This window comes from Hypanus sabinus, chromosome 21 (assembly GCF_030144855.1).
Source record: "Hypanus sabinus isolate sHypSab1 chromosome 21, sHypSab1.hap1, whole genome shotgun sequence".
NCBI classification, from domain to species: Eukaryota; Metazoa; Chordata; class Chondrichthyes; order Myliobatiformes; family Dasyatidae; genus Hypanus; species Hypanus sabinus.
In genome coordinates this window covers 15,364,185-15,380,167 of record NC_082726.1, presented here as the reverse complement: position 1 = coordinate 15,380,167, position 15,983 = coordinate 15,364,185, and the positions used below count along the sequence as shown (strand labels likewise).

The 15,983-nt window shown below is 46.8% G+C and overlaps 2 protein-coding genes across 2 annotated transcripts in view; one reads left to right on the top strand and one right to left on the bottom strand.

The window, feature by feature from the left end:
• Window positions 1-15,786, bottom strand: part of ireb2 (iron-responsive element binding protein 2) — an 83,570-nt gene extending 67,784 nt beyond the window's left edge. The window contains exon 1 of the mRNA XM_059946030.1: window positions 15,701-15,786. Coding sequence (XP_059802013.1) covers window positions 15,701-15,770 — 70 coding nt within the window. The 5' untranslated portion in view covers window positions 15,771-15,786. The remainder of the gene's footprint in view (window positions 1-15,700) is intronic.
• Window positions 15,787-15,826: 40 nt separating this feature from the next.
• LOC132378811 (solute carrier family 25 member 44-like) overlaps window positions 15,827-15,983 on the top strand; it is a 37,888-nt gene continuing 37,731 nt past the window's right edge. The window contains exon 1 of the mRNA XM_059946031.1: window positions 15,827-15,908. The gene's annotated coding sequence lies outside the window, so the exon portion shown is untranslated. The remainder of the gene's footprint in view (window positions 15,909-15,983) is intronic.

The window sequence follows — 15,983 nt, the reverse complement described above, 5'->3', positions numbered from 1 at the left end:
GGAGGAAGTGTAAGGGCAGGTGTAGCACTTGTTCCACTTGCAAGGATAAGTGCCAGGAGAGAGATTGGTGGGAAGGAACCGGGGGTGGGGGGGGGGGGGGGGGATACGAATGGACAAGGGAGTCGCGTAGGGAGCGATCCCTGCGGAAAGCAGAAAGGGGGGGGAGGGAAAGAGGGAAATCCAATATATGTAGCAGTTTGATCAACCTAGCAGTTAGATTTTCTATCTTGATAAACAGTTGCACTGGCCTTGACCTTAAACAACAGCTTCAATACTGAGTGGCTAAAAATTGCAACCTTGTTCTACAATATAACGTCATTCTAAATTGATTCATTCTGGAATGTCATTTACAAATAGAGGCTCAAGGTCCAAATTCAGGTTGTTGCTGTTACAATAGTGCAATTGGGCCATTCCATCCTCCTCCATCACTGGAGATTGAACCAGGTATTTGAACTCACAGCCAAGGACTTTCACCTCAGCTTGAAATCCCTTAAAAGCCAGTTACTCAAATACTGTACAAAAGGCATGTTATAAACAAGACTAACACTGCAAAGCAAAACAAATAAAGTTTGTCCTGTTTTCGAGTAATAAAACTAAGATTTGAGAGATCAGAAAAAATAAAAACATTAAAATCCTCAAAAATCTGTAGAGAAATGAACATCAACTATTTCTGGATTGTTAAACAAATATATTTCCAGAGTCTGCCCAACCTACTCGGTATAAATTTATTTTTCTAGCTTGGAATCATTTGCTTGAAAGTGTGTTCATGCTTTTATATCATTAATAGACTGCCACCACAGCCCCGCCGTACACTATTGAAGACTTGGAGCTTTTGCAAATGTATATTTAAATTAGATGTGATCCCTTTATTTAGAAAAGAATTTTCATTATATCCAGAACTGTAATGTTAAGGTTAATATGTATCACATTCCCTACCCATCCCTTAGAATCACAAAATCCTGTAATTTAAGAGTTTGTAGAAAGCAAGCAGTCTTCCATGAAATCACCCAACTTTTTGGATTGATGATGTCAAATGCGCCTTCAACCATCCAATTTTATCCACATAAAATCAGGGGTATAATGTCTTGCAATCTTCCTTGCTCCTTACTGGAAACAGAGCAATGTTCACTATTAGTAAAACAAATGGGCATTCTGTGACAAGTTAGTCACCTGTATTTCCAAAGCTTTTCCCCCACTTAGAAAAGTCAATGTAATGGCTTCTCTATAATGATAGATGCTAAAGGCTGATTTATACTTGTGCATTGCACAAATACACCGTACCTATGCCACATCCTGCACCATAGGGTGACGCGCACCTCCCCAAAAAAGTAACTCCCGCGGCGTGACGACGCAAACCGCAACAACTGTGATTGGTCCGCTTGGTAGCATTGCATTTCCTCCTGTGCATTTCTGGTTGCTTCTTCTCCACCATGTCTGTACACCGATGAGAAATAGATGAACCAAATCATCAAATCTACCTGCCGACATGCGAAAATGTTTGAAATGCAAAACTAGCATTTTGGCGCACACCAGTGCATGCTCGCTACGGCATAGAGTGACGCAGAAGTGACACACAACTATAAATCAGCCTTAAGGCTAATGTAATGGCTGTTCTGTAATGTTAACTGCTGAGGTAATGGTTTCTCTGTAGTTGCGATGTTTGGGTTATGACTAGAGATAACAAGACTTTTGGTATTCAGGGCTATCCAATGGGGAGAAATGCTATTCTTTCTTGTGTGTCTGGAAACCAGGGTTTCTTTGCTGGCTTCTGTTCGAGGAGAAGGAAGAGGAAGGGTGGGTGTGGGGAGCGCTGGTAGACCACTGGATGGCAGAGACTGGAATCCAAAGGTCTAGGGGTCAGCGACGTTTCAGCAAAGGTCACTTATGAGGCGTGAGATCTAACAATTTTGTGCATGAACTATTTAATAAAAGTGGCGCCTTTTTCTTTTATATTTTGCTTCTCTACTAACCACATAGCCAAAGTAAGAGTTATAAAGTGTAATCATTTAATCGTATATTGTGTACTGTCTGATATTTTGCGTTGTGGGTTTATACTGGGGTACATTACACAGTATCCACGCAAACTTGAATACCCTGTTTGGCAGGGCTAAAAGCTGATTCCCCTAGACGAACGTAAGTGGCAAACCTGGTGGGCTACATCTAACTTAACAGTCTCATACAACGCTCACCACTTATCTGGTGAGCAACAGCAACAGCATATAGATAATGGTTGGGAATCCACCCACTGCCTCAAACATCATCTATCAACTGCAGGTAGTATATGAAAATACTGTAAGACTTCTCTTTACAGCACCTCCCAAATCCACAGCCTCCAGTATCCAGAAGAAAATATCTTCAGCTCCATAGGCAAAGTTGCTCTACGAGCTGCACAATATCCTGTGAACACGTGCACCCATTTCTTCAGCAGTCCTGAGACTATGCTGTAGAATTTCATACCAGTGTTATGAAAGTAACCGTACCACGTTACTTGCATAGGCTACAGACAGCCCACAAGCAACTTTGAATAGGCAATGAATTTACGCTTATTGCTCAAGAAACAGATATCATAAACTGATCTTTAGGTATAAGCCTAAACACAAACTCTGGGTAGCACAGTGGTGTGGGGCAGGCTGCCTCACAGCTCAAGCTCCTAAATGGAGAAATGCACGTTTTCCCTGTAATTGCATGGCCCTCTGACAGTTACACTAGTTTCTTTCCACATCCTAGGTTCATTAGTAAATTGCAAATTACCCCAGCTGAAGGAGGGAGAATGGAGCATCAAGGGATTGGGCTTGCAGCTGGGGGAGTGGGATTGATGGAAATGCTGATAGCTAGCCCATACTCAGTATCCATGACATGTTTACTTTTCAACAGCTGCTAAGGATGGGAATCTTGTCTAAGGCACAGGAACACAGAGCCAATCTACAACTTCAAGAATCTCCAATGAAGAACAACAAATTCAACACAGTATCCTTTAAATTACCATTGTATCGCCTTTCATGCTAAACTCTATAATAGTGGTCACCAACCTTTTTAAGCCCAAGATCCACTACCTTGGCCTTAGTGAAAGGTGAGATCGACTCCAAGTTGATTAGTCACACGCATGCGCACCGGGGCAGGAAAGACCAGACGTAAAACCCCGCAACCAGGAAGTAGTAATAATGCATAAGCACTAGGGGTACCCACCCTTTTTTGCACTGTATTGACAATATTTTTGCAGACCGGCCGACTGGGGGGGGGGGGGGTGTTAAACACGACCTTCGCGGCTCTCGGCACTTAGCTGCTGTCCTGCCCTGCTCACGTTTTTTCTGCCAAAAAACTCAACGGGTTTGTCTTTAAGTGCAGGGTGCTTGGACTCAAGGTACCGAAGCAGTTTTGAGGGCTTCATTGCCACATTAGACAGCCTCCAGGCCCGAATTTCATCCTCTGCCCACCCGCCGCCAGATACCCTGGCCAGGTGCGGCTGGTCATGAGTGGGGTGAGGACAAGGTCAGGGCTGGAGGTCCCCATGCCGGGGCCGTGGCGGTTGCAGTCCGGACAGAGCGACCAACCGAGCCAGGAGAGCGAGAGGCCCATGCCCACCCCCCCTTGTAGGATCTATCAACCGACAAAAGTTTGTTTCAGTAGATCGCAGCGAGGTAGCTGCTCTGTTACTTACGAAACCCTGAGCCTGAATTAGGTCATCTGCGAATATTTTAGCACCAGATTCCCCACGAACATTCGGTGTGCTAAACAGGTTCAGAGATGGCACCCATCTGTCCGCACTCCGGGCCAGCAGCATCGGCTCTTCCCGCCGGCCGCACTCCGGGCCAGCAGCATCGGCTCTTCCCGCCGGCCGCACTCCGGACCAGCAGCATCGGCTCTTCCCGCCAGCCGCACTCCGGGCCAGTAGCATCGATGGTTCCCGCCAGCTGCGTTCCGGGCCACAGGTATCGGGTCTTCCTGTCAGCCGCGTGTTTAGGCAACTAATGACCTCACATGGGTTCAAGTTCAACAGTGGCTGTGACAGGGAATGAGGAAAGGTGCAACTGACTTTTTTTTCTAGCGGCCCAGTGGTTGGGGACCACTGAAGTACACTGTGTAGTGCGGGGGACCTACGCGCATGCACACTAGGCAGAAAGAATGGAACGAAAACCTCGCAACCCTGAAACAATCTCTCAACAGTATTTGTGTATTTATTTTTCATCTTTTTTCAGGATCTACTGGGAAAGTCTCAAAGATCGACCAGTTGATCGAGATCGACGTGTTGGCAACCACTACTCTATAACCACTCCTTTTATGAATGCAGTGGGACATACTGGGTCCAGTACATTTTGGCCCAATCAAGTGGCTGCCCCAATTAGCCCAAGTATATTAACACATACTGGTTAATAAATTATATATTTAAATGAAACAGAACAAATTAGACACTAACAATAGTACTACAGTACTATAAAACTGTATTAGTTCCTAATAGTTATGGACAGAGGAATTTATCCACTATACACAATGAACAAAATTAGTGTGGACATCCAGTGTAGGTAATTGCATGCCTTCATACAATGTTATCCTCCAAATCTTCATTTTCATTATAACATTTAAGATGATTGCTAATACCTTCAAATTCTTTGAAGTTCTTAACTTAAAGTAATGAAAACATTTCACTTTCAGTTCTAGCCATTTCTGGCAAATTCAAACCTGAATGCTTGAAACTACAGTGAGGAAAACAATTCTGAATTGTCTTACTACTTATTCCTCCCAAATGTCACTGACAAAAATCACTGCTTTGAATGCAAACACAACTGATACTGTTTAAAACTGATCGCCCTAAGCACAGTGTAGCATCTAACGCAGGGGTGGGCAAACTTTTTGACTTGAGGGCCACAAAGGGTTCTAAAATTTGACAGGGGGGCCGGACCAGGAGCAGATGGACGGAGTATTTTGGTAATACACCTCATAAGAGAAAATAAAATATCATGGGATATGTAGAAAACATGTGCTTTAATTTCAATTGAAAATGAACAAATGCATTACAACAAAATATCTGTCTTTGAAGTCCCATGGTATTTAGCTATTTATTGAAATGACTTTTAAAACACTGAAAGTTAAATGAATAAAATACAGCTTTTTTTAATAGTAACAGTTATTATTTTAAAGCACTGAAAATTCTGTTATCCTTCAAGATATTATCATCATCACTCTCCTCCTGACTGTCTTTATTTCAAAAACGGTAGGAAATGCAGGTCTACTTGTCCTGCTCCTTCTTATTCAATTGTCCCCTGTGCCAAAACTCAACAACGACCCGCACAATGACAGAACAGTGTCATTATGCGGAGCCCGTTATTTGATCTGGAGCGCATTTTTTTTATTTTGAGAACGTACTTGCACCTGCGCACTATTCATGTCCATCACTTAACAGAAATGACATGTAACATGTAAGGCTTATTGAAAAAAATATTTTCAAATGCATTTTTTACATAACACAACGAAGAAACTTATTTTTAATTTCAGTGGGAACAGTGTTGTTGGTCTCCCTTTTTAGCCAGCGCATCAAAGTCTGGATTTAGTTTTGTTGTGGCGATTCTCAGGATGGATCTGAGGTGTTGATCAGTTAACTTGGATCTGTGGCTGGCTTTATAGGTCAAGCCGAACAAAGAGTAAAGCACAAATGTGGAGTAATACGCTGCACCTCAACAAAGGTCAATGTGTAGCAGTGTGCTACATGCAGCGCTAAAATTACGACACGGAGTCGGTAACTGCAGTCGAAGAAAAAAACTTTATTCGAAATCCCCAGCATCACTTTTAAGCCTCCTTCAACCTGCCCTCCTGCGCAGAGGCTCCAAAGCTCTGTGCTCGCAAATCCCCACAGGCTATCTCCCTTAGCCGGAACGCTGGCTAATTGTGAGCCAGTTCGGATGTGCCAGGAAATGGGTCGCCACAAATGTATATAGAGTGCGTCATCTATTGGGAAAACGCCAGAATTGCGGGGAAAAAACGTTAACAAGGTTTATTAATATAATTTCATCAAGTTCTGCAGGACGGATTAAAAAGCTTAACGGGCCGCATATGGCCCGCGGGCCGTAGTTTGCCCATGCCTGATCTAACGGCTACACAAGTGCGCACAACTGATGCTAGTTAGAACCTGTTCTGAAACAGTCTCCTGCCTCAATTAAGCAGCAGTGTCCCAAATAAACCAAGGGAATTCTGAAGTTTTCTTGGTTAGTTTTTGTTCTTTAAGAGTTGTCCCTAATAAGCGTCCACCCCGATCAACCAATGGCCCAAATAACTAGAATCAACTGCATTTACATTAAACTGCTGGCTCTAGTGGACTGCTTATGCACTTCATAGTCAACAGAAAATAAAACAGAGAAATGTGCAAACTGTTAGGATGATTTTGATAGACGATTTAGTGGTGTAGAATGGTCCATATAATTCTACTAACAAGCACTCAGTAGTCAAAATATCCAATATAATTTTTAAATACTTCTACAATTGTTTCAAATTTTCTTTTCTCCTTTTTATTTCTCATTACAAATCTATTTGTTTTGCTTTTACATTACTAGGATGCTTGATGAAACAATTTCCATTATATTCAAATATATTTATTCAAATACAATGGATTTGCAATTTGCAAGACATTGGGATCAATATATTTTGGCTCAATTAAGCAACTGACCCAATTAGCCAAAGCTCCATGGAAGTAGTTAAAAAGGCAAACTGTGGCGACCCATTTCCTGGCACATCCGAACCGGCTCACAATTAGATAGCCTACGGGGATTTGCGAGCACAGAGCTTTGGAGCCTCTGCGCCACAGGGGGCAGGTTGAGGGAGGCTTAAAAGTGAGGCTGAGGATTTCGAATAAAGTTTTTTTCCTTCGACTGCAGTTACCGACTCCGTGTCGTAATTTTAGCGCTGCATGTAGCACACCGCTACAATTGGTGACCCCGACGGTCCAAACGATTTTTGGACCAGAAATGACCAACGCCGCCTCTGTTCATGCGGTTTTGTTGAAATTGCCGGGTTTCTGGACACAGCGACCTCACCTATGGTTTCAGCAAGCTGAAGCCCAATTCCACGTTCACCAGATCACCTCAGAAGACACCCGCTACTACTACGTGGTGAGCTCCCTCGACCAGGACACAGCGGCCCAGGTCGCGGAGTTCGTACAGTCGCCCCCGGCAGACGGCAAGTACACGGAATTCAAAGCCCTGCTCCTCAGGACTTTCGGACTCTCACGGCGCGAGCGGGCTGCCCGTTTACTGCACCTGGATGGCTTGGGCGACAGACCTCCTTCGGCTTTAATGAATGAGATGTTGTCTCTGGCTGACGGACACACACCCTGCCTAATGTTTGAGCAGGCATTCCTGGAGCAGCTGCCCGAGGACATACGCCTGCTGCTGTCCGACGCGGATTTCAGTGACCCCCGGAGGGTGGCAGCCCGGGCGGACTTGCTGTGGAACGCCAAAAAGGTGAGCGGGGCGTCCATCGCACAGATCTCCCAGCCATGCTTCCAGCAGCAAACCAGTCCAGGCCCGGCCGCAGAGCCCGCCAACCCCCGGCCCAATGAACACTGGTGCTTCTACCACCAACGGTGGGGCGCAGAAGCCCGCCGTTGTCGCCCGTCCTGCAAGTTCCCGGGAAACGCCAGGGCCAGCCGCCGCTGATGGGTACGGCGGCTGGCCATCGGGATAGCCTCCTGATTGTGTGGGACAGAAGGTCGGGACGCCGGTTTTTGGTCGACACTGGTGCCAAGATCAGCGTTTTACCTCCGACGAGTTACAACACCCGCAGCAGGGCACTGGGGCCCCCCCGAGGGCCGTGAACGGCAGCACAGTAAGGACCTATGGCACCCATCAGGTGCAGCTACAGTTCGGCTCCAGCCAGTTCACGTGGGACTTTACACTGGCCGCCTTAGCCCAACCGCTTCTGGGTGCGGATTTTTTGCCGGCTCACAGCCTACTGGTCGACCTGCCCAGGAAGAGACTGGTACACGCCGAGACCTTTCAGACGTTCTCCCTGGGTGCAGCCCAGTTGCCAGCCCCTCACCTCGGCTCCATCACGCTGTCCGACAACGACTTCACCAGGGTCCTGGCGGATTTCCCATCGGTTCTGGCACCGCAGTTCACAGCGGCCATGCCCCGACATGGCGTACAGCACCACATCCCGACCCAGGGACCACCCTTCCACGCCCGCACTCGGCGGCTTCCCCTGGACAAGCTCCGACTGGCGAAGGAGGAGTTTCAGAGGATGGAGGAGTTGGGGATCATCCGGCGGTCCGACAGCCCATGGGCCTCCCCCCTGCACATGGTGCCCAAAGCGACGGGAGGCTGGAGACCGTGCGACGACTACCGCAGGCTGAACGAGGCTACCACACTGGACCGCTACCCTGTGCCGCAAACCTGCACGGCGCACGGATCTTCTCCAAGGTAGACCTCGTCCGAGGGTTCCATCAAATCCCGATGCATCCTGACGACATCCCCAAAACGGCTCTCATCACCCTGTTTGGCCTTTTCGAGTTCCTCCGCATGCCGTTCGGCCTGAAGAATGCCGCATAGACGTTCCAGTGGTTAATGGACGCGGTGGGACGGGACCTGGACTTTGCGTTCATCTATTTGGACGATATCCTCATAGCCAGCAGCAGTTGTCAGGAGCATCTGTCCCACCTCCGTCAACTCTGCACCTGACTGAGTGAGTACGGTCTTACAATCAACCCCGCCAAATGCCAGTTCGGACTCGATACCATTGACTTCCTGGGCCACAGGATTACTAAAGACGGGGCAACCCCTCTGCCCGCTAAGGTAGATGCGGTCCGCCACTTCCCCTGACCCACCACGATCAAAGGCCTTCAGGAATTCGTAGGTATGGTCAATTTCTACCACCGCTTCCTCCCTTCAGCTGCCCGGATCATGCACCCCCTGTTCATCCTGGTGTCGGGTCCGAGCAAGGACATTACCTGGGACGAGGAGTCCGCTGCCGCTTTCGTTCAAACGAAGGAAGCTTTGGCAAAAGCCACAATGCTAGTACATCCCAGAATGGACACCCCTACCGCCCTCACAGTGGATGCATCTAACACGGCAGTCGGTGTGGGGTGCTGGAGTAACTCATTGCAGGTCGCTGGCAACCCCTGGCGTTTTTCAGCAAACACCTGCGGCCACCCGAGCTCAAGTACAGTGCTTTCGACCGGGAACTGTTGGCGCTCTACCTGGCAATCCGGCATTTCAGGTATTTCCTAGAAGGTCAGCCCTTCACCACGTTCACGGACCACAAACCGCTTACCTTTGCGTTTACGAAAGCGTCCGACCCCTGGTCGTTCCGCCAGCAATGCCACCTGTCCTGAATACACGACGGATGTCCGGCACGTCGCGGGTAAGGACAATGTCGTGGCGGATGCGCTCTCTCGCCCTACCGTTCATGCCCTTTCCCAAGGGGTAGACTTTGAGGCACTGGCAGAGGCACAGCAGGCAGATGAGGAGATTCCAAGTTACAGAACCGCAGTCTCCGGTTTGCAGCTCCAGGACCTCCCCGTAGGCCCGGGTGAGAGGACCCTACTCTGTGACGTCGCCACCGGCCAGCCCCGTCCCGCCGTCCCGACAGCCTGGCGGCACCGTGTTTTCGACTCCATTCATAACGGCGCATCCCTCCATCCGGACGACTGTCCGGATGGTTTGCAGCAGGTTCGTTTGGCACGGACTCCGCAAACAGGTCAGCGAATGGGCCAAAACGTGCATGCACTGCCAGATGGCCAAGGTGCAGCGGCACACCAAAGCCCCACCGCAGCAATTCCATCGGCGTTTCGACCACATTCATGTGGATATCGTGGGCCCCCTGCCAGTGTCACGCGGAACACGTCACCTCCTGACTATCGTGGACCGGTTCACAAGATGGCCAGAGGCGGTCCTGCTCACCGAAACCACCTCCGAATCTTGCGCCCAAGCCCTGATCACCACCTGGATATCTCGCTTTGGTGTACCGGCCCACATTACCTCCGACAGAGGCGCCCAGTTCACCTCCAGCCTGTGGTCAGCTATGGCCAGCCTTTTGGGGACTCAGCTGCACCACACAACTGCCTACCACCCACAGTCGAACGGGCTAGTGGAGCGTTTCCACTGTCACCTGAAGTCGGCCCTCATGGCCCGTCTGCGAGGAGCCAACTGGGCGGACGAGCTTCCCTGGGTCCTACTCGGCATCCGCACAGCGCCCAAGGACGACCTGCATGCCTCGTTGGCCGAGTTGGTATACAGCGCGCCCCTGGTCATCCCCGGGGAGTTCCTACCAGCCCCACGGGGGCAAGAGGAAGATCCAGCAGCAGTCCTGGGCAGTCTACGCGAGAAGCTCGGTAACCTGGCCCCCATACCCACTTCACAGCACGGGCGGAACCCGACCTGCGTACCCAAAGATCTGCAGAACTGTAAGTTTGTGTTTGTACGAAGGGGCGGGCATCGGCCACCGCTGCAGCAGCCATACGAGGGGCCGTTTATGGTGCTCTGGAACAACGGGTCCACGTTCGTGCTGGACGTTGGGGGGGAAAGAGGAGGTTTTCACGGTGGACCGCCTCAAACCGGCCCATGCGGACCTGGCGCAACCGGCCGAGTTTCCGGCACCTCGGCGCAGAGGCCGACCTCCCAAGCAGGTTCCGGGGGGTGTATCGCCGGTTCTGGGCGGGGGTTATGTGGCGACCCATTTCCTGGCACATCTGAACCGGCTCACAATTAGATAGCCTACGGGGATTTGCGAGCACAGAGCTTTGGAGCCTCTGCGCCACGGGGGGGGGGGGGGGGCAGGTTGAGGGAGGCTTAAAAGTGAGGCTGAGGATTTCGAATAAAGTTTTTTTCCTTCGACTGCAGTTACTGACTCCGTGTCATAATTTTAGCGCTGCATGTAGCACACCGCTACAAAACTACCATTTGACTGAGTAACAAATTATGCATTTAAATGAAATACAGAACAAATTATAAAACTGCAAATACTAGTATGGTACTATAAAATTGTGCATTAGTGATTGATGGAGGAATTCATTCAGTGTACACTGTCATGCTCTTTTAATTGACTGTAAATGTACAAAATCAGCGTAGCCACCAAGTGCAGATAATGGACTGCCTTCATACAATGTTTTCAACCACTGCGTCCTCCAAATCTTCATTTTCATTGTAACATTCAAGCTGATTGCTGATACTTTCAAATCCTTCGTAGTTCCTAACTTGTTGAAGTAATTAAATAATTCCATTTCCACTCCTGGCTATTTCTGGCATCTCCAGCCTGAAGGATTGAAACCGCAGTGAGGAAAACAATTCTGAATTGTCTTACTTCTTATTTCTTGCCAATTATTACTGACAAAACTCATTGCTTTTGAACACAAACTCATGCAACTGACGCTGTTTAAAATCTGTTCGCCTAGTGCTTAATGAACACAGAAATGCATGTGAATGATGCTAGTTAGAAACTGTTTAGTCATAGTCTCCTGTCCCAATAAAGCAACAGTGTCCCAAATAAACAAAGGGATTCTCAGCAGTTTACTTGATTAGCTGTTTTTTTATGAGTTGTCCCAAATAAGTGGCTGTCATAATTAACTGATGGCCCAATTAAATGGAATCTACTATACTTCCTCCTCTGACACACACAATACCCATAACAATCTGTTTGAAATCTAGTGCATTAGTCTTGTGCTTCTGTTCTCTAAAAACACTCAGATTTTCAATTTCTCCAGTTCCTTTTTGAAAGGCATAACTAAACCAGTACTGGACTTAAAGACAATGCATTGTGTCAAATAAATTTTCTTTTTATTGTGCCTCCACATCCCCTTGATCTTAACTCTTCAATCAAGGAAAAGGTTTATCTACTTTAACTAAACCTTTTTTAATCTTCAGAGTCAAACGCTGACCCCAGCGTTCAATGGTATTACCACTCGAGTATCGCTCACCATCATCTTGGGAGGAAGTGGGGGTGTCAGTACTGAAAGAAACTCAACTGTACCAGCAACACTAGTGGATATGAAAGCAGATAAGAGGCTAGGTATCCTATAGCCACTGATTCACCTTCTGATACCCCAGAATTGTTCCAGTAGGTATCTACAAGGCACAGGTCACCTCACTAAAGGAAGGATGTGGAAACCATAGATAAGGGTGCAGAAGAGATTTATAAGGATGTTGCCTGGATTGGGGGGCATGCCTTACGAGAATAGGTTGAGTGAACCCGGCTTTTTTTTCCTTGGAGCAACGGAGGATGAGAGGTGACCTCATGAAGGTGTATAAGATGATGAGAGGCATTGATCGTGTGGATAGTCAGAGACGATTTCCCAGGGCTGAAATGGCTATCACCAGAGGACACAGGTTTAAGGTGCTTGGAAGCAGGAGATGTCAGGGGTAAGTTTTTTTTTATGCAGAGAGTGGTGAGTGCATGGAATGGGCTGCCGGTGATGGTGGTGGAGGAGGATACAATAGGATCTTTTAAGAAACTCCTGGAGCTTAGAAAAATAGAGGGCTATGGGTAACCCTAGGTAATTTCCAAGGTAAGGACATGTTCAGGCCTGTATTGTGCTGTAGGTTTTCTATGTTTCTAAGTCAGGATTGCATTGGAATTCGCCCCAACTCCCTGTTTGAGCTCAGATCCAGCAGCTCTCTAGAACCTTGAAACCATCCAGGACAGAATACCTGCTTTTGTAGCCCAGATCCAAAACATTAATTTCTTCCACCAACACACAGTGGTTGCAAGGCAACATCATAGGAGTTTACGAAGATTCTGCATGTCATCTAAAATTTTGACAAACTTCTATAGACGTGTAGTGGAGATTATATTGACTGGTATGGAAATACCAATGCCCCTGAATGGAAAATCCTACAAAAAGTGGTGGATACGACCCAGTCCATCATGGTAAAGCCCTCCCCACCACTGAAACGTTGTTGCAGGAAGACAGCATCCATCATCAGGGACCCTCACCACCCAGGACATGCTCTCTTCTCGCTGTTCCCATCAAAAGGTATAAAAGCTTCAGGACTCACACCAGCACTCTCAGGAACAGTTATTTTCCCTTAAACATCAGGCTCTTGGGTCAGAGGGCATAACTTCACTTGCCCTGTTACTGAAATACTCCCACAACCTATGGACTCAATTACAAGGACTCTTTATCTCACATTCTCAATACTTGTTGTTTATTTATTTATTATTGTTTCTTTCTTTTTATATTTTCAGTTTGTGATCTTTTGCATGCTGGTTGAACGCCCAAATTGGTGCAGATATTCATTATGGATCTATTATGGATTTATTGAGTATACCTGCAAGAAAATGAATCTCAGGATTGTACATGGTGATATATATATGCATTTTGATAAGAAATTTACTTTTGATCTACAGCACCTCCCAACCTGTGACCTCCGACATCAAGGAGCACAGGCTTAGACACACAAAGAAAACACAAGGTTTCCCACCAAATAACATGTCATTTGGAAATATAGTGCCATTTTTTCACTGTCACTGTATATAAATTTTGGAATAAGCTGCCAACACTGTGGTTGAATCTTCACCGAACAGAAAATTCTAAAAAGCAACTCAGCACCACCTTTACAGCAGCAGTTAGTGAAACGCAATGAATGCTCATTTACCAGAAACAACCAGGTCCTTAAAAAAAATTATGAATTATAAAATACTGATATTTGACTATTAAAGTGAAAATTGTGTTAACATCCAAAGAATTTTCAATACTCCCCTTTGGGTCTTGAAATGTGCCCCCTCCCTTTTTTCACAGATGTCGTATCACTTTGAAAACATTTTAAGTTAAACATGCCAAAGTTTTAATCAGTAGTTTACATCATTCAGTGATGAAAAACATTTTGCTATGAAGATTGTCAAGTTTTGCCTTAATACACCTTGTCAATTGAAAAAGACACCCATACTCTTTATAAAGTATAGGAGCCAATAAAGTTATATGCAATAATAAGCATTGAAAAAAAGGATACATTGAAAAATTTAGACCATGAGATATTGGAGCAGCATTAGGCCATTTGGCCCATCATGTCTGCTCTGCCATTTCATCATGACTGATCCATTTTCCTTCTCAGCCCTAATGTATAAAACCGTAAGTATAAAATGTCTCCTGTATTTCTCAAGAACAAGCTTGCTGTGGTTTGGAGGCTTGTGCGTCTGAATGACCCAGAAAGCTATGCTGGCTGGAGTCAGGGCTTTACGCTTTGGCTCATGGTAGGGTCACCCATGCCAAACAGGTCAAAAGAGAGAGGCCAGACTAAGAGTGGTCCACTGGTCCTAAGAGTGTTTCAGATCAGGGCTAACAACACTGAATGGTAAAACAAAATTGTTACAATAACAGCAATGAAGAATCCATCTACACCTGAGTGTGTTGGTATTCCTGAAGCTTCATCCAGGATTTGCATGACTGCCAGTAGTGAAAAGAGAGAGAAAGCTACTGACATGATGAAGGAAATCCTTAACACTGCCAGAAATGGCGGACCTTCATTTCTCCCCTAAGTGCCAGCTGTGTAACTGGCCGTTAGTATGTTGTGAAGATCTAGCCAAAAGGTTTACAAATTCCAAGCTTTAGAGACATTCTACCTAAAACCAAGAGAAGCAATAGTTGCTGGACTGGGTCTCAATTTTACATTGATCTGTGTTCTTCTACACAATAAAAGTCAGAAAGTTTAAAGCAATCTACCTCAAAGTTCAAGCAACCAGAAAAGACAAAATGTCCATCATCTGTACAGAAGAGTTGTACCTTCCCAAGTTTTTAATAGGTTAGATATGAATTATATATATGATTTCCGTGCTTTCATTCAAGAACATAATGAATAAATGACCTGAGTTGGATTTCTTTCATACTTTTGTGATTTCATGTCACATTGCTCATAGTGCAGAATTAACTCTACCACAATGGTAGCTGCTATCCTCAGTGAGTAATTCTATTCAGAAAACCAAGCAACTTATTAAAAACAATTCAGGATCAGCACAAGAGAGAAATTAGCTATGATGGTTATAAATAAATAATGGTAAGAGCAGCATTTCTTACTCCAAGTAAAGCATTTTAAATGTATTATTTTTCAACATATCACAGAAGGTACATCATGCCAGTTCTTGGTGAAGCAACTTCCAGCCCCAGCTCCTATGCCCTTTCAAATGTTATCTTGATTTTTGTGCCCTATGTACTTGTGGGACATTATCATGGTCATTTCCAAGTCCATAATGTCTTATCTGATTCAGTTAGGGGACTGTCAAAAATCCACAAACAATCGCCAATGCAGGTGGAAAATGGTCTCATTTGGGATTACATAAAGTGGATTTAACTTCGATTAGAATAGAGAAGAAAAGGCCTCAGTCTTATTCAAGTAGGCAAGCCTGCACATTGCAGCTCAGCGGATGTTGTGAGAATGAACAGTGTGTGGCCGGATTAGACGACCTTCGGCCTCTATCAGATCGCACTGACCGTCGGTCCCCCTCCCACGGGCCCGGCACCGGCCCAGCTCCTGTTCCTGCCCCGCTGCCCCTGCCCCTGCCCCTGCCCTTGGCTCGCCCCATCCCGACATCACCGCCTGCATTCAATTCAGCCCAAAGCACCGTGCGGTCAAACGGCACCCGAAGGGAAGAGCGCGACACCCCCGCGCCCTCGGATCAATTCCCAAGCTCTGAGGCACTCGAGGTGAGGTGGAGTCCGTTGACGATACCACCACCTCCACCCCCGACCCAACCCGACCCGACCCCTACCACCGGCAGCAGCCCCTACCTGCCGTAGCAGCCGCCATCGTTCCATCCAAGCAAAGCACGGACATCCGCACCTCCCAACACCCAGCCATCCCATTGGAGCTCAGCACCAGCCAATCGCAGTGTGATATCCGAGCCCGCCTAGCAACCCGCCGAGCGTCAAATATTCAGCGTAAGGAATGGACGCCACGGGCTTTAAACATGGAAATGTCTGCTGGAGAAAATCTCTGGTATGACTTTTTTTTAAATGCTCTGAGTGGAGGAACTTTCGTCTGACAGGATTTTGACGTTTGATACGCGTCCTA